The sequence below is a fragment of the Lolium rigidum genome, chromosome 2 (genome assembly GCF_022539505.1).
Source record: "Lolium rigidum isolate FL_2022 chromosome 2, APGP_CSIRO_Lrig_0.1, whole genome shotgun sequence".
Taxonomy (NCBI): domain Eukaryota; kingdom Viridiplantae; phylum Streptophyta; class Magnoliopsida; order Poales; family Poaceae; genus Lolium; species Lolium rigidum.
Genome location: NC_061509.1, coordinates 75,553,488 through 75,578,259, shown reverse-complemented (window position 1 = coordinate 75,578,259; position 24,772 = coordinate 75,553,488). Strand labels below are relative to the sequence as shown.

General features: G+C 43.1%; 1 protein-coding gene across 1 annotated transcript; it reads left to right on the top strand.

The window, feature by feature from the left end:
* Nucleotides 1–21,753: 21,753 nt before the first annotated feature.
* On the top strand, nucleotides 21,754–24,567 carry LOC124689892 (cytochrome P450 734A2-like). Its single transcript, XM_047223349.1, has 5 exons — nucleotides 21,754–22,075; nucleotides 22,504–22,727; nucleotides 22,811–23,061; nucleotides 23,163–23,556; nucleotides 23,710–24,567. The coding sequence occupies exons 1-5, from the start codon at nucleotides 21,754–21,756 to the stop codon at nucleotides 24,166–24,168; spliced, it is 1,650 nt and encodes a 549-aa protein (XP_047079305.1). The 3' UTR covers nucleotides 24,169–24,567.
* The last annotated feature ends 205 nt before the right edge of the window (nucleotides 24,568–24,772 follow it).

Here is a 24,772-nt window from a genome sequence, read left to right as displayed (position 1 = left end):
ACTCGTCACCTTTACACACGTGGGACAAGGAGTCTCCGGAGATCACATAAGTAAAACCCACTTGACTAGCATAATGACATCTAGATTACAAGCATCATCATATGAATCTCAATCATGTAAGGCAGCTCATGAGATTATTGTATTGAAGTACATAGGAGAGAGATGAACCACATAGCTACCGGTACAGCCCCGAGCCTCGATGGAGAACTACTCCCTCCTCATGGGAGACAAGCAGCCGTTGATGAAGATGGCGGTGGTGTCAATGGAGGAGCCTTCCGGGGCACTTCCCCGTCCCGGCGGCGTGCCGAACGAGACTCCTGTCCCCCGCATCTTGGCTTCGCGATGGCGGCGGCTCTGGAAGGTTTCTCGTACCGTGGCTTTTCCGTATCGAAGTTTTAGGTCAGGGACCTTTTTATAGGCGAAGAGGCGGAGTCGGAGAGGCGACGAGGCGGTGTCATCATAAGGCGGCGCGGCCAGGGCCTGGGCCGCGCCGTCCTATCATCTGGGGCCCCTGTGGCCCCCCTCTGGCGACTCTCGGGTGTTCTGGAAGCTTCGTGGAAAAATAGGATGCTGGGTCTTGATTTCGTCCGATTCCGAGAATATTTCCTTACTAGGATTTCGGAACCAAAAACAGCAGTAAAACGAGAACCGGCCCTTCGGCATCTCGTCAATAGGTTAGTTCCGGAAAACGCATGATAATGACATAAAGTGTGTATAAAACATGTAGATATCATCAATAATGTGGCATGGAACACAAGAAATTATCGATACGTCGGAGACGTATCACGTCTCCATCTCACTCTCGTTCTCTCTATCGCTTCCTATTTCTTCCCAAGCCCCGTACTGTCTCGCCGGTGTCAAGAACAACCCGTCGGAGGAGGCCACCCTAGGAATCGAGAGGTAGTCCGAGAGAAGCGCACGAGCGTGGGGATCATTCTGGTAGAAGGAATCGAGAAAAGGCGTGCTCAATCGGGCGAATTCGCCCGTTCCCTTTCGCCGGTGTTTGCCGGAAATCATGTCCGTGAGCTCATCTCCGGCCACCACGGCCTTCGGCGAGCCTTCCACAAACTCCACGGTGAGCTTGCGCGTCAATTGCATCCTTATATCCTTCCTGGCATGCACCATAGCTCAGTTTTGTGGTCTCGCCGGAGATGCTCCGCCACGGGCAAGTTTGTCGGCGATGCTCCGATGACCTATTAGCGAAACTAACACCACCATCGTACTCAACGTGTTGCGGAGGTTCAGTTCAGCCTATCCGCGCGTCCTGGGGCGCCAGAAATCGGCGGCGCCGCTGCAAACAGGCTCGCCGGCGTTTAAACGTCGGCGGGGGTCAAACCTCACAGTCAGCATTGACGGTGTCGTGCCCGCGTGGCAGCTGATGTGGACTATGGTCCACCAGTCAGTGACACGGGTAGAACCCCAACCGGTACACTTAGTTTTTTTTCATTTAAATAAAATCCAGAAAAATTGCTGTAACTTTAAATGAATATAGAAAATTCAATTTAGCTCAGAAAAATATAAATAAGATATCAAAATATTTATAAAAGTAAATACTATCCAATAAAAATATAAAATGAAATTTTGATTTTTAATAAAAATTTGATTATTTAAAACTTAATAATTAAGCCTTTTCTTTTATTCTTAATAGAATTAATAGAATTAAAAATTCAATAATTAGGAAAACTTTCCAAATTAAATAAAAACCTGTAAATTAATAAAGAAAACATTAAAACTAATTTTCTTTATTTGTTATTTTGTGAAATCCTTATTAGAGGGATTTAAACCCTAAATAATAATTACCTTAATTATTAATTCTTTAAAAATAGTAAAATGCCAAATTCAATCTTATGTTTATTTTAAAGTGATTAATAACTTCAACCTTATGATGAAGTTATTAACCTAAGAATTAAATGGTAATTAGGAAACCCTAATTGCTTATTGATTGATCTTACAACCTTATCATTTCATGTGAATTCTAAAACCCTATACCATTAGGAACCTAGCTCCATTACTTCATATGAACCCTAAATGGTTTCCAAACCTAAACCCCAATTTAACATGTGATCATGTTACTTCAATAGTAGCCATAGAGCCATAGTAGCAACTAAATATTTTCCATGACCACATAAAATGTACTAACCTATCATTACTAAATTAGCATCACATGTGTTCATCTTAATCAAACCTAGATGATCAAATAAAACCAACCCTAGTTCATACCCTTAGAGATATAATCCTTAATTAACCTTAATTATCATCACACCATTGTGATGAACTCCAATAGCAACTATTCCCAATGTTTAAACTTACATACTATACTCCACTAAACCTACTAATGTTAGATAATTATGAACCATACTATTTAGGAACTAACTATGCCATACTTAGTGGATCCAATAGTAAACCCTAGACAATCTCAACCTTAATTGAGACACTTCTTCGTACTTAAGTAATATGTTCTTCAAAAGTTATTCTTTTGAAGTAAATAAAGAATCATCATCAACCCTACTTATAAGGATCTATAAACCCTAACTAGCTATCACCAGCAAGATGAATCAAGCTTAATAGCAACCATGAATAAATAATTGCTTAGAATGCCTAAGCTTAACTCAACCTTACAAGCCTAGGTGTCGATGAATCCAACCTTGTTGTGATCCATCTAATACTTACTTTAGAACCAATTAGAACCATAGTAAACCATAGAACTCCACACAACCCTAATTATCATACTTGTTCTTTATGATAGAACATGTTCTTCAAAAGTTATTCTTTTGAAGTATATAATAAATAACCATTAACCATGCCATAGAGTGCTAAAACCAACAACTGTTCATTACATGTTAGGATTATACCAATTCTTATTGATGTGTGCTTGTAATATTATATATTGCATTGCTTATTTATAATACCAAGTAATCAACCTTAATAAGAACCTTGTTTGTGAACTATCTAAAAGTGCAACACACCCTGAACTAATCATTACAACTCACAAATCCTAAATCATCGGGGTTAAGTCACGCTTAGAGCGATTGCATCTCATACTTATGCATTATTGCATCCTTGCCAATCTTTTAAACATCGTCCTTACCGGACGATGATGCTATTTCAGAATTTGGAGTTATTGCGTATCGAAGACCTTGTCTGCATAATCTTGCTGTCAAGAAAGGCAAGTTCATCGCTTGCTCATGTCATTTGAGTATTTTTACCAAATTACTTGCAAAGTACTATACTTATCACTCTTGCATAAAAAGCAAAAGTACTATTTTCATAACTATGAATATGACTATGTGGTGGGAAATGGAACCATGGTATGTGTTGATATGGTGGAGGTTCCATTGCAATGGGTTTATATCCATCTAGGATTAAACAACAAATGTCGTCCAGTGATTCTTGTGCCGTAAAACTCGTGTTAACCATAAGATCTGGAGTGGGACGGAGTAGTCAATTGTATTTCCACCTGTCGTACATCAACGGATGCGCTTACCGTAGCAGTTGTGTCTTGCGGGAGCAACTTGAGTGTGGGGATCCCATTCTAATTCCCCACGGTAATGCGGTCTATGATGGGTTGCATTGCCCGGTGAAGGACCATGGTTGCGACCTGGTAGTTGTCGAGGTCGGAAGATATCCAAGTGATATAGCCCGGCGAGGACCCAAGGTCGGATTTGCAACAAAGGGTGGGTGTGCGAGGTAGCGGAGGAATATGATTGGCTAAGACCTTATACCGGGCCTCACACCAAAGGAAGTGTGAACGTGTAACGTGCTCGGTTGGCACCAAGGTTAAGATCTCTTATGGGTAAAGCAACACACCTCTGCAGAGTGTAATGAATCGTGACCTGTCACTCCCTATTCCGGGTTATGGAACTGCGAACGCTGCCGGAAAGGAACTCCATGAAGTTCTAGTAAACCGGTGAAGGCTGACGGACATAGTTCTTCTGAATAAAAGCAACCTTTTGAAGAAATGGTTATGAAATCCTGCATTGGTATTAGACTTTCTGGTCTAATATCGTAGCTAGTGCATTAAACACCTCTTTCGTATAATGAACTTGTTGAGTGCGCTCGTACTCATCCCACTCTTAAATCCCCTGCTTAGATATGGAGGCATCGAAGGAGGATCTACCGTGTAACTCGGAGACCGATGAGTCTACAAATACTTCAAGGAGACAGGAACCTGCCGGAAGAGTCAAACACCACAACTACCATGGAGAAAACCTAGATTAAGCAGTAGAAGGGAACTAGCTTCCTAAACCTAGCTCCTATTTAGCTAGAATCTAGTCAAAGCCTCTATAGCTAGTTAAATACTCTACAAATAGAGTTCGTGAAAGGATTAGACTACGAGTCGTTTTTCTGGAGTTTATTTGCAGTTTTACCTCATTGTAAAGTAGGAGGTTGTGCTGATCTTCTGTAACAGAGTCTGTATGTAATTCTATAGACATGCCTTGGACCCGCATATGTTTCTGTTGTACCACTCTGAGCGATGTAATACTAGTGGAACGGTGTTTCATTGGTGTTATGTCAGACTTGCATACTACACTGTGCAGTGGTATGCCGGGTCACCACACGCGCATCGGCGCCGGTGGCCCCATGTCGAAACCCGCCGGCGCGGCTCACCGGCTGCTGCCGGCCTCGTGGTCGTTCGCCGATGGCTCAAACTCGTGCTTTCGGGCCATGGTAGCGCGGAAGTTCAAGCTCGAATGTGCGCGCGGAGTGGAGTGAGGAGTGGGGACTGGATTGGGACACTCTCCCTCCCCAGTCCACATTTAATATAACTCGCTCACCGATAGGTGGGCCTGGCAGGCGAGCAGGCGGAGACGCGAGGACGCCGTGTGCCATCCGCGGCCACGCAAACCTTGATCATCCTAGACACTGCGGCCATCCGCTTTTGAGATGTGTCACGGCGTTGGGCCACGATTTTGTCCGATGCGACCCATCCGGACACGCTGGCGTGGGATGGGTTGCCGCGTTGGAGATGGCCTTAGGGAGCTAGCTGAACATCAAATCATCCATTCACCGTCAGACAGGCCTTCATCGGGCGTAGTGTGTAGGCTGTCACCAGCAGGCCATACAGGTGCTCGAAAAGAGGCTAATATGACACACCCTTTCCCAAATCTAAAGGAATAGCATGAGGCCTCCCTTCTCCCAACGATCTAATCATATCATATCATGCAATGAAACCATCCAATTGTTTTTTTTTTTTGAACGGGGAAACCATCCAATTGATAGACACTCCTAATGGAAGTGTGTAGTTAGCGTGCTCCGTCCTCTGTGACGTGCTTTCTCAGTGTATTTTGACGCGGTTTCATGTGTGCTTAGGAAAAGATGGTGGTGCTTTTCACATCCCATCATTCTGATTTGTGGTTGTCAAATCTAGGAAGATCGTGGGCTGAAATTGGGCCATATTGATTGACCGCCTTTGAAGTGTATCAGTGTACTAAGATGTTTTATCAAAAAAAGTGGACTAAGATAGTATAAATTAACCGTTTAAAACTGTTTTTAAAACCAGCATGCCTCTACCGTATGTGAAAATATTCCATACAATTTTGATCAATAGCTCAAGAAACAAAAAAAATGTCAAATCGAACTACAAGCACACCAGCAGAATAATGCCCACACCAGATTTAAATTTGGCCCAAAAATGACCTCTTATTGCCTCCGGCACGTGCCATCTCTTTCATGCGCTGCACAATCTTCATTGATACACCTTTTTTTTAAAAAAAAAAGGCAGTACAACATTCTTTTTTACTTAATTGTTATTCAAAATATGAATGATCACATAAGGGCGATGTATGAATCAACCAACTAAACATGATACACGTACTTAGACTAAACATTGTTCAGTCTACTACTATGCTGCCAACCCTCGCGGTTGTAGAGTAACTATCCGCACATGTTTGCATCCAATAGCCATAAGTTTTCGATGATCTGATGGGAGCAGAAAAGGCTAAGGGTATGTTTGGTTTGTGCCCTACCTTGCCCTGCCAAATGTTGGCAAGAATTGGCTTGCCAATTTTTTGGTCAAGGAATCCTCCACCCCCACTTGACCAATTATTTGGCAAGATTCTGTGAGACAAATAGTGGGATACCCATTGGCAGCCAAAATTTTGGCAACAAACCAAACATAGACCAGAATACAATATGCAACCAATTTTTTGGTGGGGCTAATGTGGGCAATGAACCAAACAGACCCTAAAGCTAGATAGTGAAAAGTCATATGGATAACCTACGATTTTTTAAGCAATACGGTAGAGAATACCCCTACAGTGATTTTGTTTTGAAATAATAAGAACCTAAATTCGCGTTCCTGGGGACTTAAAACTGGGTGGCTGGATTGTACATCCACTTCCTTAACCAAATGAGCTAGGCTCTTTTCTTAACCTACAAAAAATTGGACTAATAGCGACCTTATTTGGTCCTCGAGATAAGCTTTGGGTCGCTAGTGCCTAGGGAACATGGCTTTTACTCATGTTCGGGGCCTCTTGTGTGGGACTATATTCCTAATCATGCCTTTTATTTGACGAAGGATTCTTTTCACGATTCCATGTCAATCTCACTCAGAGGATTGGTGGTGTGTCTATTTATTCGACAAGAGGCCCAGGTCAATAGGATTAGATAAAAGACATGATGCACATGATAAAGAAATTTTCAGACTTTATTTATTATCGGTGTGTTCACATGATTGTATAAGACTCAAGACGAATTTGAATGGATTATAGATGCACCTGATGATGTTTACAGAAGTACCTAGGGTTTACAGCTAAGGAGACTATGGCGGTTACTTGGTGTAGATGTTGAACTTGTTCCTCTAGACGAATGGCCTTTGGTATATCTATGTGTCAGTGCTAAGTGTCTCCATGTTACACGCTAGATCTTGGGAGTCTTGTACATCATGTTGATCCCCCGGTCTTTGTTTGATGTATGTATGGTTAAGGGAGTCTTCATGAAATCTTGTTTTACCATGTCAGGTTAGGTTGGAGCTTCTGGATATAGGCATTCACGTCCTGGTCGTCATGGGAGTCGTGGGAGAAAAGGGGTCCAAGCTAGTTTGTGTACCATAGGGATACGGCTGATGACGCTCGCATATATCGTCAAATCGTTGGGATTCCAAGCGCAGAGTGTCGTAGTAAGCATTGTTTTCCCCACAAGGGTGACTCTAGGGTTTATATCGAACTCTCGGGAATTTTCTTCGAGTTACCTCCTCTTTCTCTTCTTCCAGCAATCCTGGAAAGCAAAGTTTTGCCTTGTGTCCCCAACTCCACCGTGTGGTTGTCAAGCACAAGGTATCGTATTAGTGATTATAGATAAAAGAGGTAATGAAAGCAATGTAAAATAAATAAACTAAATAAAAACGGTAAAAAGATAGTATTTTTTGGGTTTTGTGTGTGTTTAAGTAAATAAAGTATTTTTTGTATTTTCAGATTAAAATATTGCTACAACTATTAAGTATGATAAAAGTAATGGAAATGTGTTTGTTATGATTGAAATTGGACCGGGTCCGGGGTAAATGGGTTCACTTGTCTACTCTCTTTTTAAGTTGTAGTGGACACTAACAATTCATCAATGACATACTATTTGTGGAACTTCAATATGTTTTTGATAAGCATTCATATATGCATCATGTCCTAACATAGAGATGATGCAAAGAATTAACAGAGCATAGCCTTAAGTATTTGAGATGATATTTGAATATCAAATATGTTATATTGATTCCACTAGATTATGACTATTGTCACATGATAAACATAGCATATGTATTCACTTTATCCCTAGTGAGGCAACAGAGGAAAATGTAAAACCATAATAGATCATGAATTTGTTGTCACTATTAAATCGCTAAAACCATGCTACTCCTCTAATACACACTTCTCCCCACACATGTTCTTGCATAGAAGTTGGATTAGAACAAGTACTTAGGAATGGGGCACATGATATTAATCTATTAATACATATTACACATAATAGATTCCAATCTCATATATCAATATCATAGAAGATCCACCTCATAGGAATTACGTATATGACCATAATCATGTTGGGTAGCTCATATGATACTAAGATCTATGAAGAACAAGAGAAAAATAGATCAACCCACAAACCCATAGTCCAGAGGTGGACTACTCCTCCTTCATCATGGTGATGATGTTGGAGACATTGGAGAAGGTGGAGATACATCCGGAGGCAGATCCGACGGAGTTTGCCCCTCTAATCTTTGCTGCATCAGCCTCTATTTTGCCTTTATAGGTTAATTAAGGAAATTATCAAATTGAGATCAAGATTCATAAAACCCCTAGAAAAATAAGGTTCATTGTCTGAAGAGCTAACACGACAATCACTAGTGGATTTCCTATTTCACTATGTTTTTCAGCTAGGTGCTTGATAATTTTTCTAGAAACTTAGAAAAATCGTGTGTTTCTTCAGTAACCGGATTTAAATCCATGTTGTTGGTTCTCAGTAGTAAGTATGTCCTAGACAACCGTAAGCTAGGGAAAATAGTACATGCAACCTTAGGCACATAAGTAGCAGCATTAGGAGAAAAATGTGGGCTAATTGGCATATGAGAAATAAATAACTACAAGTAAACGAAACACAAATGGTTTCACCCATAAAGCTAGGCTCCCCGATAACATCGCTAGAAAGTATCATGCTCCTCATAACTGTAGGGGATCGCTAAAATCTTCAGTGAGAAGTATTGTCCAAAATTTATGGATCGACGCGATGGGAGCATAAGAATACCAATCAGAATTTAGTAATTTTGGTGTCACTATCAACCACACATGTGTATCAATATTTTATTTGATTTAAAAAAAATCAATTAATCAACAGACAGAATTCAGTTACAATCTAGAGCATAGGCTTTGGTAACACGTTCTGGGAAGAGCAAATCCCAGACATACCTAACACCTACCTGCTGCACATAGGCAGCACACTCATGAGCTACATCATTTTTCTCTCTTTTTACATGAATACAAATCCATTGTTGATAGCAAGAAGCTTCCACAACAAAATCTGAAAGGATGCTTTTAAGATTGGAGAGCGATTCACTTCCCTGATGCACAACATTAACCACTTGGATTTGGATGCAGTCCGATTCAAAGATGACAGGTCCGTTTGTCAATTCTTTGGCCAATTTCGCTCCTTCAAGAAGTGCAAAACCTTCAGCTTCTTCTGCACTATTACAGCGTGGAATTGTGTTTCCAGCAGCAACAATGATCTTCCCTAGATGGTCACGGATGACAGCTCCAGTAGTACCCCTCTCATGTTCCCGAATAAAGGATCCATCTACATTAACCTTGATCCAACCCTGCGGAGGTGGATCCCATTTAATATCCTCTTCATTTTTTCCTCTTTAAAAGCCACCTCTTTAGGATTTCCCATATCAACAATTCTTTTACCTTTCCTGTCATTTTCACTTGAGAGCAAATAAGGATGTGGGTTAGTATTATAATTATAAACATAAGCGACAAGGAACCTGTGGGATTGTTTGATTGTTTCTTTCCCTTTGTCATGATAGATGTCATTCCTCAGGTGTCAGGCCCTCCACATGAGCAAAAGAATGGATTGGTGCATATCCTTTTTAGATTTATCCAACAGGATAAGGAGCCAATCTTGTCCTGTTCTTCTGGAATCCTCTTCTTTAGGAAGGTCCCAATTTTCCCTCATTTTTTGTCTCAAGGCTCTAGCTTTTGAACATTTCGCCGTAGCATGGAAGCTATCCTATTTACCATTTCCATAGATGGTACAAGTATTTATAGTTTCAAGGGTTCTACGCCTCTTATTTTCCTGAGTTGGAAGGTTGTCCACTGCAAGACGCTAGCTTAAAATTCTCACTTTGTTTGGAACATTTGCCTTCCATATATTCTGCCATAGCGTTCGGCTTCCATTAGGTTGACAACTGGAGGCTTGAGTATTCTCGGAATCTTTTTTTATCATGAAAACCAGCTTGTAGGCTCTTTTTATAGTGAAGAGGCCATTATTTGCATAGTTTCAGGCTATGGTATCCTTCAAATCATGTGCAGGGACCATGATCTTTAGAATCTTTTCAACATCATGGGGAAGGAAGATGGACCTGACCAGTTGGTAGTTCCATCCATTGGTATCATTACCAAACATAGATTTCACTTTTTTCAGTCTGCATCTTACCTTTTTGCTAGTTAGTTTTTGATGTCTACGCGCGCTTCTATTCCTGTAGACAATGTTGGGCCTCCAAGAGCAGAGGTTTGTAGAACAGCAGCAAGTTCCCTTAAGTGAATCACCCAAGGTTTATCGAACTCAAGGAGGTAGAGGTCAAAGATATCCCTCTCAAGCAACCCTGCAATTAAGATACAAGAAGTCTCTTGTGTCCCCAACACACCTAATACACTTGTCAGATGTATAGGTGCACTAGTTCGGCGAAGAGATAGTGAAATACAAGTAATATGGATGATTGTAAGTAGTAATTGCAATCTGAAATAAATATGGCAGCAAGCGAACATGTAGCAGAACTTGTTGGAAACGAGGTTTCAATGCTTAGAAACAAAGCCTAGGGATCATACTTTCACTAGTGGACACTCTCAACAATGATCACATAAATAAATAACTTCTCTTCCTTTGTGCTACTTCCAAACACTCTCTTGTTGGATAACAAACACCATTCATTGTGTAGGGCTACAAGAGCACCCTCAAGCCGGAGTAAACAAGCTCCACAACTTCATAAAGGAATCACACACGATGCGCACACTTTCACCGTCACACCGTGGAGTGAATCCGGAGTTCATATTAAAGTAACCTCTAGAGTGCATAGTAATAGTTAACTTCATAATCTAAAAGAGATCACAATCATAACCTACGCCAAGTACTACATGATGCACACACTGTCAACATTACATCATGGAGGAGGAATAGACTACTTTAATAACATCACTAGAGTAGCACATAGATTAATAGTGATACAAAGCTCATGATCACATAAAGATCACACCATGGGAGAGAGAGATGAACCACATAGCTACCGGTAGATCCCTCAGCCTCGGGGGAGAACTACTCCCTCCTCATCATGGGAGACAGCAACGGCGATGAAGATGGCGGTGGTGTCGATGGAGATGACTCCAGGGGCAATCCCCGTCCCGGCAGCGTGCCGGAACAGAGACTTCTATCCCCCGAAACGGAGTTTCGCGATGGCGGCGGCGTCCCTGGAGTCTTTCCGGAGTTTCGTAAATTGGTGTCGGGTTTTTAGGTCACGAGGGATTTTATAGGCGAAGAGGCGGAGTCGGAGGAGCCAGGGGGCCCCCTCCCCATAGGCTGGCGCGGCCAGGGGGCCACCCGCGCCGCCATATGGTGTGGGTCCCCTGATGCCCTTCCTCGTCTCCCCTTCGGACTTCTGGAACCTTCCGCGAAATATAAGATCATGGGCTTTTGTTTCGTTGAATTCCGAGAATATTGCCCGAACAGCCTTTCTGGAACCGAAAACAGCAGAAAACAGGAACTGGCACTTCGGCATCTTGTTAATAGGTTAGTTCCAGAAAATGCATAAAATCATTATAAAGTGTGAGCAAAACATGTAGGTATTGTCATAAAACTAGCATGGAACATCATAAATTATAGATACGTTGGAGACGTAACAAGCATCCCCAAGCTTAGTTCCTACTCGCCCTCGAGTAGGTAAACGATAACAAGGATAATTTCTAAAGTGACATGCTATTATCATAATCTTGATCAATACTATTGTAAAGCATATGAGATGACTGAAGTGATTCGAAGCAATGGTAAAGACAATGACTAAACAACTGAATCATATAGCAAAGACTTTTCATGAATAGTACTTTCAAGACAAGCATCAATAAGACTTGCATAGGAGTTAACTCATAAAGCAATAGATTATTAGTAGAAAGTTTTGAAGCAACACAAAGGAAGATATAAGTTTCAGCAGTTGCTTTCAACTTCAACATGTTTATCTCATGGATATATCTCATGGATAATTGTCAACACAGAGTAATATGATGAATGCAAATAAGCAAGTATGTAGGAATCAAGGCACACAGTTGACACAAGTGTTTGCTTCTAAGATAGAAGGAAGTAGGTAAACTGACTCAACATAAAGTAAAAGAATGGCCCTTCGCAGAGGGAAGCATGGATTACTATTTTGTGCTAGAGCTTTTATTTTGAAATCATAGAAACAATTTTGTCAACGGTAGTAATAATTCATATGTGTTATGCATAAGACATCCTATAAGTTGCAAGCCTCATGCATAGAATACCAATAGTGCTCACACCTTGTCCTAATTAGCTTGGATTTCCATGGATTATCATTGCATTACATATGTTTCAACCAAGTGTCACAAAGGGGTACCTCTATGCCGCCTGTACAAAGGTCCAAGGAGATAGATCGCATTTGATTTCTCGTTTTTGATAGATCTCAACTTGAGGACATCCATACCGGGACAACATAGAAAACAGATAATGGACTCCTCTTTAATGCATAAGCATTCAACAACAGATAATATTCTCATAAGAGATTGAGGATTAATGTCCAAACTGAAACTTCCACCATGATACATGGCTTTGGTTGGCGGCCCAATGTTCTTCTCTAACAATATGCATACTCAAACCATTTAATCATGATAAATCACCCTTACTTCAGACAAGACGAACATGCATGGCATCTCACATGATATTCATTAAAGGTGTAATAGTTGATGGCGTCCCCAGAAACATGGTTACCGCTCAACAAGCAACTTATAAGAAATAAGATACATAAGCGACATATTCATCACCACAATAGTTTTTAGGCTACTTTCCCATGAGCTATGTATTGCAAAGACAAGGAGTGAAATTTTTAAAGGTGGCACGCAAGCAATTTACTTTGAATGGCAGAAAAATACCACATAGTAGGTAGGTATGGTGGACACAAATGGCATAAGTTTTGGCTCAAGGATTTGGATGCACGAGAAGTATTCCCTCTCAGTACAAGGCTTTGGCTAGCAAGGTTGTTTGAAGCAAACACAAGTATGAACCGGTACAGCAAAACTTACATAAGAGCATACTGCAAGCATTATAAAACTCTACACTGTCTTCCTTGTTGTTCAAACATTTCACCAGAAAATATCTAGACTTTTAGAGAGACCAATCATGCAAACCAAATTTCAACAAGCTCTATGGTAGTTCTTCATTAATAGGTGCAAAGTACATGATGCAAGAGCTTAAACATGATCTATTGAGCAAAACAATTGCCAAGTATCAAATTATTCAAGACAATATACCAATTACCACATGAAGCATTTTCTGTTTCCAACCATATAACAATGAACGAAGCAGTTTCAACCTTCGCCATGAACATTACAAGTAAAGCTAAGAACACCAGTGTTCATATGAACGAGCGGAGCGTGTCTCTCTCCCAAACAAAGAATGCTAGGATCCGATTTTATTCAAACAAAAACAAAAATAAAAACAAACAGACGCTCCAAGTAAAGCACATAAGACGTGACGGAATAAAAATATAGTTTCACTAGAGGTGACCTGATAAGTTGTCGATGAAGAAGGGGATGCCTTGGGCATCTCCAAGATTAGATGCTTGAGTCTTCTTGAAATATGCAGGGATGAACCACGGGGGCATCCCCAAGCTTAGACTTTTCACTCTTCTTGATCATATTGTATCATCATCCTCTCTTGATCCTTGAAAACTTCCTCCACACCAAACTCAAAACAAACTCATTAGAGGATTAGTGCATAATCAAAAATTCACATGTTCAGAGAGGACACTATCATTCCTAACACTTCTGGACATTACCCAAAGCTACTGAAAGTTAATGGAACATAAAAATCCATTCAACACAGTAAAAGAGGCAATGTGAAATAAAAGGCAGAATCTGTCAAAATAGAACATTCCGTAAAGATGAATTTTTTAGAGGCACTTAACATGCTCAGATGAAGAAGCTCAAATTGAATGAAAGTTGCGTACATATCTGAGGATTACCTATGAATTTTCGCAGAATTTTCTGAGTTTCCTACGGAGAGATCTACTCAGATTCGTGACAGCTAGAAATCTGTTTCTGCGCAGAAATCCAAATCTAGTATCAACCTTACTATCAAAGACTTTACTTGGCACAACAATGCAATAAAATAAAGATAAGGAGAGGTTGCTACAGTAGTAACAACTTCCAAGACACAACAAAACAGTAGCCAAATAAAAATATGGGTTTATCTCCCAAGAAGTGCTTTCTTTATAGCCATTAAGATGGGCTCGGTAATTTTAATGATGCTCATATAAGGATGAGAGTTGAAGCAAAGAGAGCATCAAAAAGGAAGTGCGAAGCAAATTTAAGCCTAACCCGCTTCCTATGCATATGAATCTTGTAAATAAACAAGTCATGTAAGCATAATGCAATAAGCATAGAAAGGCAAAATAAGCGCAACTTCAAGATTCTCAACATAAAGAGGGGAAACTTAATATTATTAAGATGCATATAACCATGTTTCCCTCTCTCATAATAACTTTCAGTAGCATCATGAACAAACTCAACAATATAACTATCACATGAAACATTCTTATCCTGAGCTACATGCATAAAAGTATCATTACTCTCCACATAAGCATAATCAATTTTATTAGTAATAGTGGGAGTAAAACTATCACAACCATCATTGTAATCATCATAAATTGCAGGCATGGTATAATCATAATAAACTTTATCCTCCATAGTAGGTGGCACCAAAATACCACTATCATTATAATCATCATAAATGGGAGGCAAAGTATCATCAAAGAAAATTTCCTCTTCAAAACTTGGGGGACTAAAAATATCACAACCAGCTTCCCCAAGCTTAAATTCTTCCATAGCATTAGCAATAATAGTGTTCAAAGAGTTCATGCTAATAACATTGCTACAACTGTTTTGCAAAAAAAGTTCCATGGGTTTTTTAATTCTCTCTTCAAACACATCATGTCCTAATTCAATATAAAGTTCATAAATATCTCTAATTTTTTTGTTGTTTTCCATTAAGCCTAACCAGGGCCGGCCCTAGGGGGGGCGGGAGGGGCGGCTACCCCGGGCCCGGAGAACGAAGGGGCCCTCGGATCCCATCTACTTCAGGCATATGCAGCGGCGAAATTTGGCGGCGGCGCCATTAGATCGAGCTCGTCGGGATTTCTATTCAGCTTCAGCGTACGAAGAAGACGAAGATATGCCGAGTGTGTCCGACTGGACCAGAAGGTGGGCTTTTCTTCTTCTGCTAACTTTGGGCCTTTTGATTTGTTCGCTTGGTCATTTTCTTTCCTTTATTAGCTCTAGAGGGATCAAATAGGCCAGGTTGATTTAGCTATAAAAAAATGCCACGTTGATTAAAAAATGAGGGTGATGCCGGTGGTCTAGTCCAGAGCAGAATACCGATCCAACAATGCAACAACCAATCAACTCGGTTATTTTTCTGTTGCTCCAAAAAAATCACTTATTTTTCTTTTCATTACACGTTTTCTCTAGATCATGGCATAATGCAACTTCAAGTCATATCAAGGTACTAGTCTAATTTTTCATTGGATGTCTCGACGTTCAACCATTTCTCGATAGGAGATCGAGACTAACCATCATCGGCCACGTCGAATGTAGGCCGCATTGTGCCCACAACCTCTTTCACAACATGGTTCTGGCACCATCGATGTGATAATCGAGTAATGTAGAAAAATGAAAATCAATATGTATATATCAATATTACTTTTGTGCATTTTTAAGGATTGTTGTAGACACGGTTCACCTCTCTGCCTATATACATTTTTTTAGCGAACTTCATATGTACACATATAAACTATAATTATTTTGTGCACCGTAGGGCTCAGATTTTGGTTTCGCCCCAGGCCCCCGAAATCTTAGGACCGGCCCTGAGCCTAACTAGTGAAAAATAAAAATAAAACAAGAAACAAAAAGATGCAATTGCAGGATCTAAAGGAAATAGCTTCGAGCACTCACACACCGGCAACAGTGCTAAGAAATAGCTTAGTAGTCGGAGGATGTGAATACCTTTTACCTTACCTCCCCGGCAACGGCGCCAGAAAATAGCTTGATGTCTACGCACGCTTCTATTCCTGTAGTGTTGGGCCTCCAAGAGCAGAGGTTTGTAGAACAGCAGCAAGTTTCCCTTAAGTGAATCACCCAAGGTTTATCGAACTCAGGGAGGTAGAGGTCAAAGATATCCCTCTCAAGCAACCCTGCAATTAAGATACAAGAAGTCTCTTGTGTCCCCAACACACCTAATACACTTGTCAGATGTATAGGTGCACTAGTTCGGCGAAGAGATAGTGAAATACAAGTAATATGGATGATTGTAAGTAGTAATTGCAATCTGAAATAAATATGGCAGCAAGCGAACATGTAGCAGAACTTGTTGGAAACGGGGATTCAATGCTTAGAAACAAGGCCTAGGGATCATACTTTCACTAGTGGACACTCTCAACAATGATCACATAAATAAATAACTTCTCTTCCTTTGTGCTACTTTCAAACACTCTCTTGTTGGATAACAAACACCATTCATTGTGTAGGGCTACAAGAGCACCCTCAAGCTGGAGTAAACAAGCTCCACAACTTCATAAAGGAATCACACACGATGCGCACACTGTCACCGTCACACCGTGGAGTGAATCCGGAGTTCATATTAAATTAACCTCTAGAGTGCATAGTAATAGTTAACTTCATAATCTACAAGAGATCACAATCATAACCTACGCCAAGTACTACATGATGCACACACTGCCAACATTACATCATGGAGGAGGAATAGACTACTTTAATAACATCACTAGAGTAGCACATAGATTAATAGTGATGCAAAGCTCATGATCACATAAAGATCACACCATGGGAGAGAGAGAGAGATGAACCACATAGCTACCGGTAGAGCCCTCAGCCTCGGGGGAGAACTACTCCCTCCTCATCATGGGAGACAGCAACGGCGATGAAGATGGCGGTGGTGTCGATGGAGATGACTCCGGGGGCAATTCCCCGTCCCGGCAGCGTGCCGGAACAGAGACTTCTGTCCCCCAAAACGGAGTTTCGCGATGGCGGCGGCGTCCCTGGAGTCTTTCTGGAGTTTCGTCAATTGGTGTCGGGTTTTTAGGTCACGAGGGATTTTATAGGCGAAGAGGCGGAGTCGGAGGAGCCAGGGGCCCCCCTCCCCATAGGCTGGCGCGGCCAGGGGGCCACCCGCGCCGCCATATGGTGTGGGTCCCCTGCTGCCCTTCCTCGTCTCCCCTTCGGACTTCTGGAATCTTCCGCGAAATATAAGATCGTGGGCTTTTGTTTCGTCGAATTCCGAGAATATTGCCCGAACAGCCTTTCTGGAACCAAAAACAGTAGAAAACAGGAACTGGCACTTTGTCATCTTGTTAATAGGTTAGTTCCGGAAAATGCATAAAATCATTATAAAGTGTGAGCAAAACATGTAGGTATTGTCATAAAACTAGCATTGGAGACGTTGGAGACGTATCAGTTTTATGTTTCCTTCTCTTTTAATCCAGTTATCTCTCCACATGTGTATCTTTTCACCATTTACAACACGCCATATAACACCTTTTTTCAACAAGTCCAGTCCATGCTCAACACCCTTCCAGCTCGCCGAACTATTTCTGGGGACGGGAAGTGTCCAAGAGGTCGCCATTAGGATAGTACTTTGCTTTTAGAATTTTTGCGCATAAAGAGTTTGGTTTCTGCGAAAGTCTCTAGACTTGTCTATCTAAGAGGGCTTGATTGAAGCAACTTGGGTCTCTGAATCCCATCCCACCCATGTTCTTTGGTTCAGTCAAAGCATCACAATCATCCCAATGAACTTTTATTTTATTTTCTTCATCTCCCCACCAAAATTTCCTGATAAATTTGGTGTAGTCTTCATGAAATCGAGCACAAAGCTTGAAGACACCCATAGAGAAAACTGTTAGAGCCTGAGCCACTGATTTGATCAAGGCTTCTTTTGCCCCCATGGAGGCGTACTTTTCCGACCAATCTATGAGCCTTCTTCTAAATCTCTCCTTTATTGGCTGAAATCTTGCATTCTTCATTCTTCCATCAGGTGTTGGAAGTCCTAAGTATTTTTCCTCAAAAGAACTGTGTTCTACTTGAAGAATTGCCTTTATGTTTTCTTGGTTCTCCTCTGTGCAATTTTCATTGAACAACGCAGAGCATTTACTTGGATTGACTAGCTGTCCAGAACCAATTACAAATATGCCAGTAGCAGCCTTGATAATTCCCGCTTAGGTAGTGTTTGCCTCAAAGAAAAGAAGGCTGTCATCCGCAAAGAGCAGATGTGAAATGCCAGGAGCTCGTCTGCAGATCTTCAGATCGTTTAACTCCCCCATAAACATCACGGCTAAGGATTTTTGATAGTCCTTCTCCAACAAAAAGGAAGAGATATGGCGATAGGGGATCCCCCTGTCTAATCCCTCTTGATGGCGAGAAACCACTTGTTAAGGATCCATTCATCTTTACCTTATAGTGGACTGATGAAATACAGCTCATGATCCACCCAATGAAAGTTGGATGAAAACCAAATTTAGTTAAAATTATCCTCAAGTAATCCCAGTCAACTCTTTCATAGGCTTTAATGAGGTCAAGTTTATATGCACAAAAATTGCTGTCCTTTTTCTTATTACTTTGAATGTTATGGAAATATTCAAATGAAATAAGAGCATTGTCTGTTATCAATCTCCCAGGGATGTAAGCACTCTGATTTTCACTTATGATACCATGTAGCAGAGGTCTTAGTCTGTTTGCAATGCACTTTGCCACAATCTTGTAGACCACATTACATAGGGATATAGGTCTGAAATCCTTAAGAGATACAAGCTCATTGTTTTTTGGAATAAGCACTATAATAGTCTCATTGACTTCAGACGGCATCTCTCCATCAGCAAAGAACTTTTTGACAGCTCTTATAACTTCCTCCTTGATGGTCCCCCAGGTTCTTTGGAAGAATCTTGCTGGGAAGCCATCAGCTCCAGGAGCTTTTAAAGGACCAATCTGGAATGTAGCATCACTAATCTCTATATCAGTGAAATCTCTTATCATATTTTCATTCATCTCAATGTCTACCTTTTCTTCTATAAGTTCTGCAATGAGTTCCGGGACAACAAGCTCTTCCTTAATGTACATAGATTTGAAATATTCCTTCGCCATTTCTTTTAACATTTCGGGATCTTCCACAGTTTGTCCGTCATCTTTTAACAGACTTTTTATTTTGTTTTTCTTGACTCTCCAAGTTGTCTTCCTGTGGAAATATCTAGTGTTCTGGTCTCCGTGCTTGAGCCAAGTAATTCTTGATCTTTGCCGCCACATAATTTCCTCTCTTAGGAGCAGTTCATCGAGCATGTTGTTTAAACGGTTTATCTCCTCGGAGTATCCAACTCCATGGTTCGCATGTAATCTTTGAAGTTCAGACTTTAGGCTATTGATTTCCTTTGTAACAGATCCAAATTTTAAACTGCTCCAATTTGACATGTGTATCAATATTTATTCTTAAAGAGCAAGATGGTGAAACGTAGCAGTAGTAACAAACAACAAAGTATAGTAAAATATGTCTGTAACTTTCAGTGGCTAAAAGAGTAGGTAAGGTGATATGAGGACATTCCATGGATGATGTCATGCAGGTAATAACAAGATAAACACATCAAAACTTGGCTCTAATTAATTATACATGCAGACATGTGTGTTCTATATATAGTTGTGCGTGCTTACAAGATAACTTGCACATCATCTGTTGTCCTGCCCTCCCATTTTACCAGGTACAATTCGTTAAGTATGACTTGTATCCCTCTTGTTTCTCCACCTATCACCTTTTCTACGCAATAAAACTTAAAACGCTATGCATATAAATACAAAACTAGTATATATGGGGAAGCAACAAAATTTCATTACGCATTGAGCATTAATGCATGACCAATCTCATTCAATTCCTTACCATCCCATATACCTAAAAAGAACTACTCGCACATGGTGATAAGCGATGACTACATGGAGATGGAGATGGAGATTGCCGTGGCGACGATGGTGGTGAATACGGTGTCGAAATCCCCCTCGCTGACGTGGAGAGAGAGATCAATCTGATCTCCCTCACAAAGATCATGGTCATACACAACCCGATGGTTTTCTCCCAGACAAAATCTTAGAATGAATTGTTCGCGCATTTTAACATGAAAAAAAAATGATAGAAAGAAGATTTTTCTAAAAACAACATTAGCCCGGACAATTGTGTTCCAAATTTGGGAAGATTTCAAGTGTAGTTATGAGCAAAGTGATTTAAAAAGTAAATACATTTTGGATGTATCACGCAGTACGCCCTACCATACTAGGCGTTACAAAAGAACCAACTAGGCGGTACCCTTTATGTCTATAGATTTGTAACAACAAGTTCTCTTGTAAAACTTTCATGTATTCTGTTAGTTCATACGAGCTCCAGTTCCAGGCGGGTTTGTTTAATGTGGTAGTGTAGCAAGCGATCGCGCAGTTTCGCTGCCAAGAAACCTTATTGCCGTCCACGTGCAGGTTCTCGAAGGCAATAGCTCGGAGGTCACAACTTCCGTACTCCTCGGTGCACAACCAGAAGCAGAGTCAGCTATGGCTAGGATGGCCCAGTACTTGCACCTGTGAGAATGTAAGAAAGAGTGACAAGTGGTGAATCCGGTGTTGAAGGAGGATGTCTCCTAGTCTCTTATACAGCCGCAACCCTATACTAGTAAAAACCAACTAATTGACTAATGAAAATTGGTTACAACGGCAATTATTTGGACGAATTACCTCTCCGCAATGGCCCAAATAATGGTCCAAATTAACCAGCAAATAAAAACCACTAATCACATTGCATGAAATTTTCGAGAGAGTAATGACACACATGTATTATCAAAAATAAAAGTGGATTTTATTTCTTATAACCACCGCACAATGTGTGCCACGCCATGGCTCGTCGCAAGCCACAAGACACGTACGCCCCATGTGTGTGGTGTCGTTCGTTGTGTGGTTCTAGTATTTTAGAACACACATGAGATGTGGAACTCAACTTTTGTCATGGCTTTGGAATTTTCAGAATTTTTCGTGGGCCACATTCACTGATGGGCCTATATATGGGGCTGAAATTCTAGCAACATATTGGCATGCCTTCCACAGAAGAAAGTTTTAATTTCTGCAAAAAGAACTAAAGAAAGTTTTAATTTGGCATAGTAGACGACAGCAAACAGACAATGGCAATAAAAAGGAGCGCATTGAAACACCTTCTATTATATGCTATAATTAGAAGATTATACGTATGAATAACTTCCACCATAAGATGAATGATAAAAATGGCAATGAATACTGTGATATATGCGGTAGGAAAATCACAGCCAGATGGTTAAACAGATTCGTTTCTTCTGTACACCAAACCTCTCATGGTGCATCTAACACGGTCAATTAAACAAAACAAAACTGGCAAAGCCCACCTCGTTGACCCTTACACAAACCCAGCCGCAAAACAAAACAAACAACCCACCCCTCCCCCTTCTTCCCCGGCCCCATCGCCGCCGGCCTTCTCTCGCACCTTCCTCCGCCCCCTCCTCCTCACTATATATAACCGCCCTCACCTTCCCTTCTCACCCAAAACCCCACGCCATTAACACGATCTCAAGCGCGCACATACACAGGCACTCCTACAAACGTAGCCCGAGACCAGGAGATCAAACAATCCCATCGCCGCTCCCTTCGTTTCCCGCCCTGCTCTGCTCTGCTTTCTCTGTTTCAAAGAAAACGAGGAGCTGAGCCAACCACGGCGGCAATGGGGGACGATATGGAGGCGGCGGCGTGGGCTTGGCGCGGCTGGCTGACGTGGCGCGCGGCGGCGGCGCTGCTGTTGGCGTGGGTGGTGCTGCACGTGGCGGCGAGGGTGGCGGACGCGCTGTGGTGGCGGCCGCGGCGTCTGGAGGCGCACTTCGCGGCGCAGGGCGTGCGCGGGCCGCCGTACCGGTTCCTGCTGGGTTCGGTGAAGGAGATGGTGGGGCTGATGGTGGAGGCGTCCTCCAAGCCCATGTCGCCGCCCACATCCCACAACGCGCTCCCCCGCGTCCTCGCCTTCTACCACTACTGGCGAAAGATCTACGGTGCGTCTCCCTCCTCGCCCTGCCCTGCTCCTACGTACACAGATACGCATGTGTTGTAGTAGAATAGTAGCATCCGGCATCGTCTGCCTGCGCGGCTAAATTGCTCATCTTTTGGGGCCGTTTTGGTTGCATCTGCTTGTTGATCTGTTCCCTCGCTGTCTGCTTTCCGGTTTGGCTCCTCTCTCTCCTCTCTTCTTGCTCTCTCTGTACCTGTTTGTTAGCGGCCAGGGCTCAGCTTTTGTCTCTTGTTGTCAGCTCAGCTCAGCTTCTCTCTCTATCTCTATCTACTTGCGCATATGGGGTTTATGGTATTTACTTGCCCCTCCATTGATTTCACCTCTGCTGCTCTGGTTCTTGCGTTGAATGGAAATTTCCGGCTCTTTTACCGTCCTTTTGGGTCACCCTTAATGGTGTTTGTGATGATGCAGGTCCGACGTTCTTGATATGGTTCGGCCCGACGCCGCGCCTGACGGTGGCCGAGCCGGAGCTGATCCGGGAGATCTTCCTGACGCGCGCCGACGCTTTCGACCGCTACGAGGCGCACCCCGTCGTCCGCCAGCTCGAGGGCGACGGCCTCGTCAGCCTCCACGGCGACAAGTGGGCGCTCCACCGCCGCGCCCTCGCCGACGCCTTCTACCCCGACAACCTCAACGTATGACCTGCTCCTCCTCTGTTTTCTTGTCCCTGCCCGAGCTGGCGGCCTCTTTCCTGACAGCGATGCGTTTGCCTTTGCAGCGGCTGGTGCCCCACGTCGGCAAGTCGGTGGCCGCGCTGGCGGATAAGTGGCGAGCGATGGCCGTGGCCGGCGGCAGCGGCGAGGTGGAGGTGGACGTGGCGGAGTGGTTCCAGGAGGTTACGGAGGAGGCCATCACGCGGGTAACCTTCGGCAGCAGCTACAACGACGGCCGCGCCGTGTTCGGCCTGCAGAACCAGCTCATGGCCTTCGCCTCCGAGGCGTTCCGCAAGGTCCTCGTTCCAGGCTACCGGTAAGTGCTCTCGCCGCCGGCGCCATTGCTCCATCTCCAATTCGCCACGGCCTCAAAGAACACGCCAATTGACCAAGAATATACTACGTTCTTGCGCTCAGGTTCATGCCGACAAAAAAGAACTGGCTGTCGTGGAAGCTGGACAGAGATATTCGAAGGAGCCTGACCAGGCTCATCGGCCGCCGAAGCGACGAGGCCGCTGCAGTTGAGGCAGCAGAGGAGGCCGATTCCGGCAGCTTCCGAGACTTGCTCGGACTCATGATCAATGCCGGCGACAGGAAAACGACGGTGGCCAAGGCGATCCCGGTACATGACATGCTGGAGGAGTGCAAGACCTTCTTCTTCGCCGGGAAGCAGACCACGACCAACCTCCTGACGTGGGCCACCGTGCTCCTGGCTATGCACCCAGAATGGCAGGAGCGCGCCCGCCGTGAGGTCCTCGATGTCTGCGGCGCCGACGAGCCCAGCAAGGAGCACCTCCCCAAGCTGAAAACGGTACGTCCCAGCACAAAACTCTGCCGCCTCCCTCGATTCCGATTCCTTTTTCCGGGAGTTGCGGGTGAAATTTCAAACCTGCTGCCAAGGGGCATTTTCGACATTGTTTATGTGCTGACGCACACTGCGTGTTCCATGTGTTTCTTATGACAGCTCGGCATGATCATCAACGAGACCCTCCGGCTCTACCCGCCGGCGGTCGCCACCATCCGCCGCGCCAAGGTCGACGTCCAGCTCTCGGACGGGTGCATGATCCCCCGCGACATGGAGCTCCTCATCCCAATCATGGCCGTCCACCACGACACGAGGTATTGGGGCCAGGACGCGACGCAGTTCAACCCAGCCCGGTTCGCCAACGGCGCTGCCAAGGCGGTGAAGCACCCCTTGGCGTACATTCCTTTCGGGCTTGGTTCTCGGATGTGCATCGGCCAAAACTTGGCACGGCTCGAGGCCAAGCTCACCATGGCGATCCTACTACAACGTTTCGAGATCCGAACATCTCCAAACTATGTGCACGCTCCGACGGTCTTGATGCTCCTCTACCCGCAATATGGAGCACCGTTGATCTTCCGTCCGCTATCATCGCAGCCGCTGAATTCGGTGTCCTCATAGACCACCTGCTCTTCTTGTCCCAAGCCTCGATCTTTTTTGTCAAAAATTGACAGAAGATGTTTCCACTAGGAAAGGGATAGGAAGAGTTGGTCACCATGGAGCCCCCGAATCATAGGACACGTCCGAAATGACCCAAATGCCCCCCATCCTTGTGTATATGCCAAGCGATACAAAGAGCCAAGAATCACTAACTTTTTGTCTTAGCCCGAGCCGCCTGTGGCCCGCCAGGTTGCCAAATTAACCCTCCTTAACAGACCGAATCAGGCCAGCCTTTTTTATGATTTGATGACACACAAGAGAAAAGGCCCCACCTCGTTTTGTTGTCTTGCCCACGGCTTCTGGTGTATGTATTTTGTATAGAGGTTTATTCCATCGTCATCGAAAAAAAAAGTGAAGGAAGAAAAATGGTGTGATGTTTATGATAATTCCTTGGAACTATGCATGTCTACCTTACACACGGCATTCCTCGTCTTTTTGCCGGTCTAAGTCCGTGTGTGGTATGTGTGATCCCAACTCCATTATACAAAGAACTTGCCTAATTAACCACCCAGGCTGTTCCCTCAAAAACAACCACGGTCCTGGGTAATGACTAACGACCCAACTT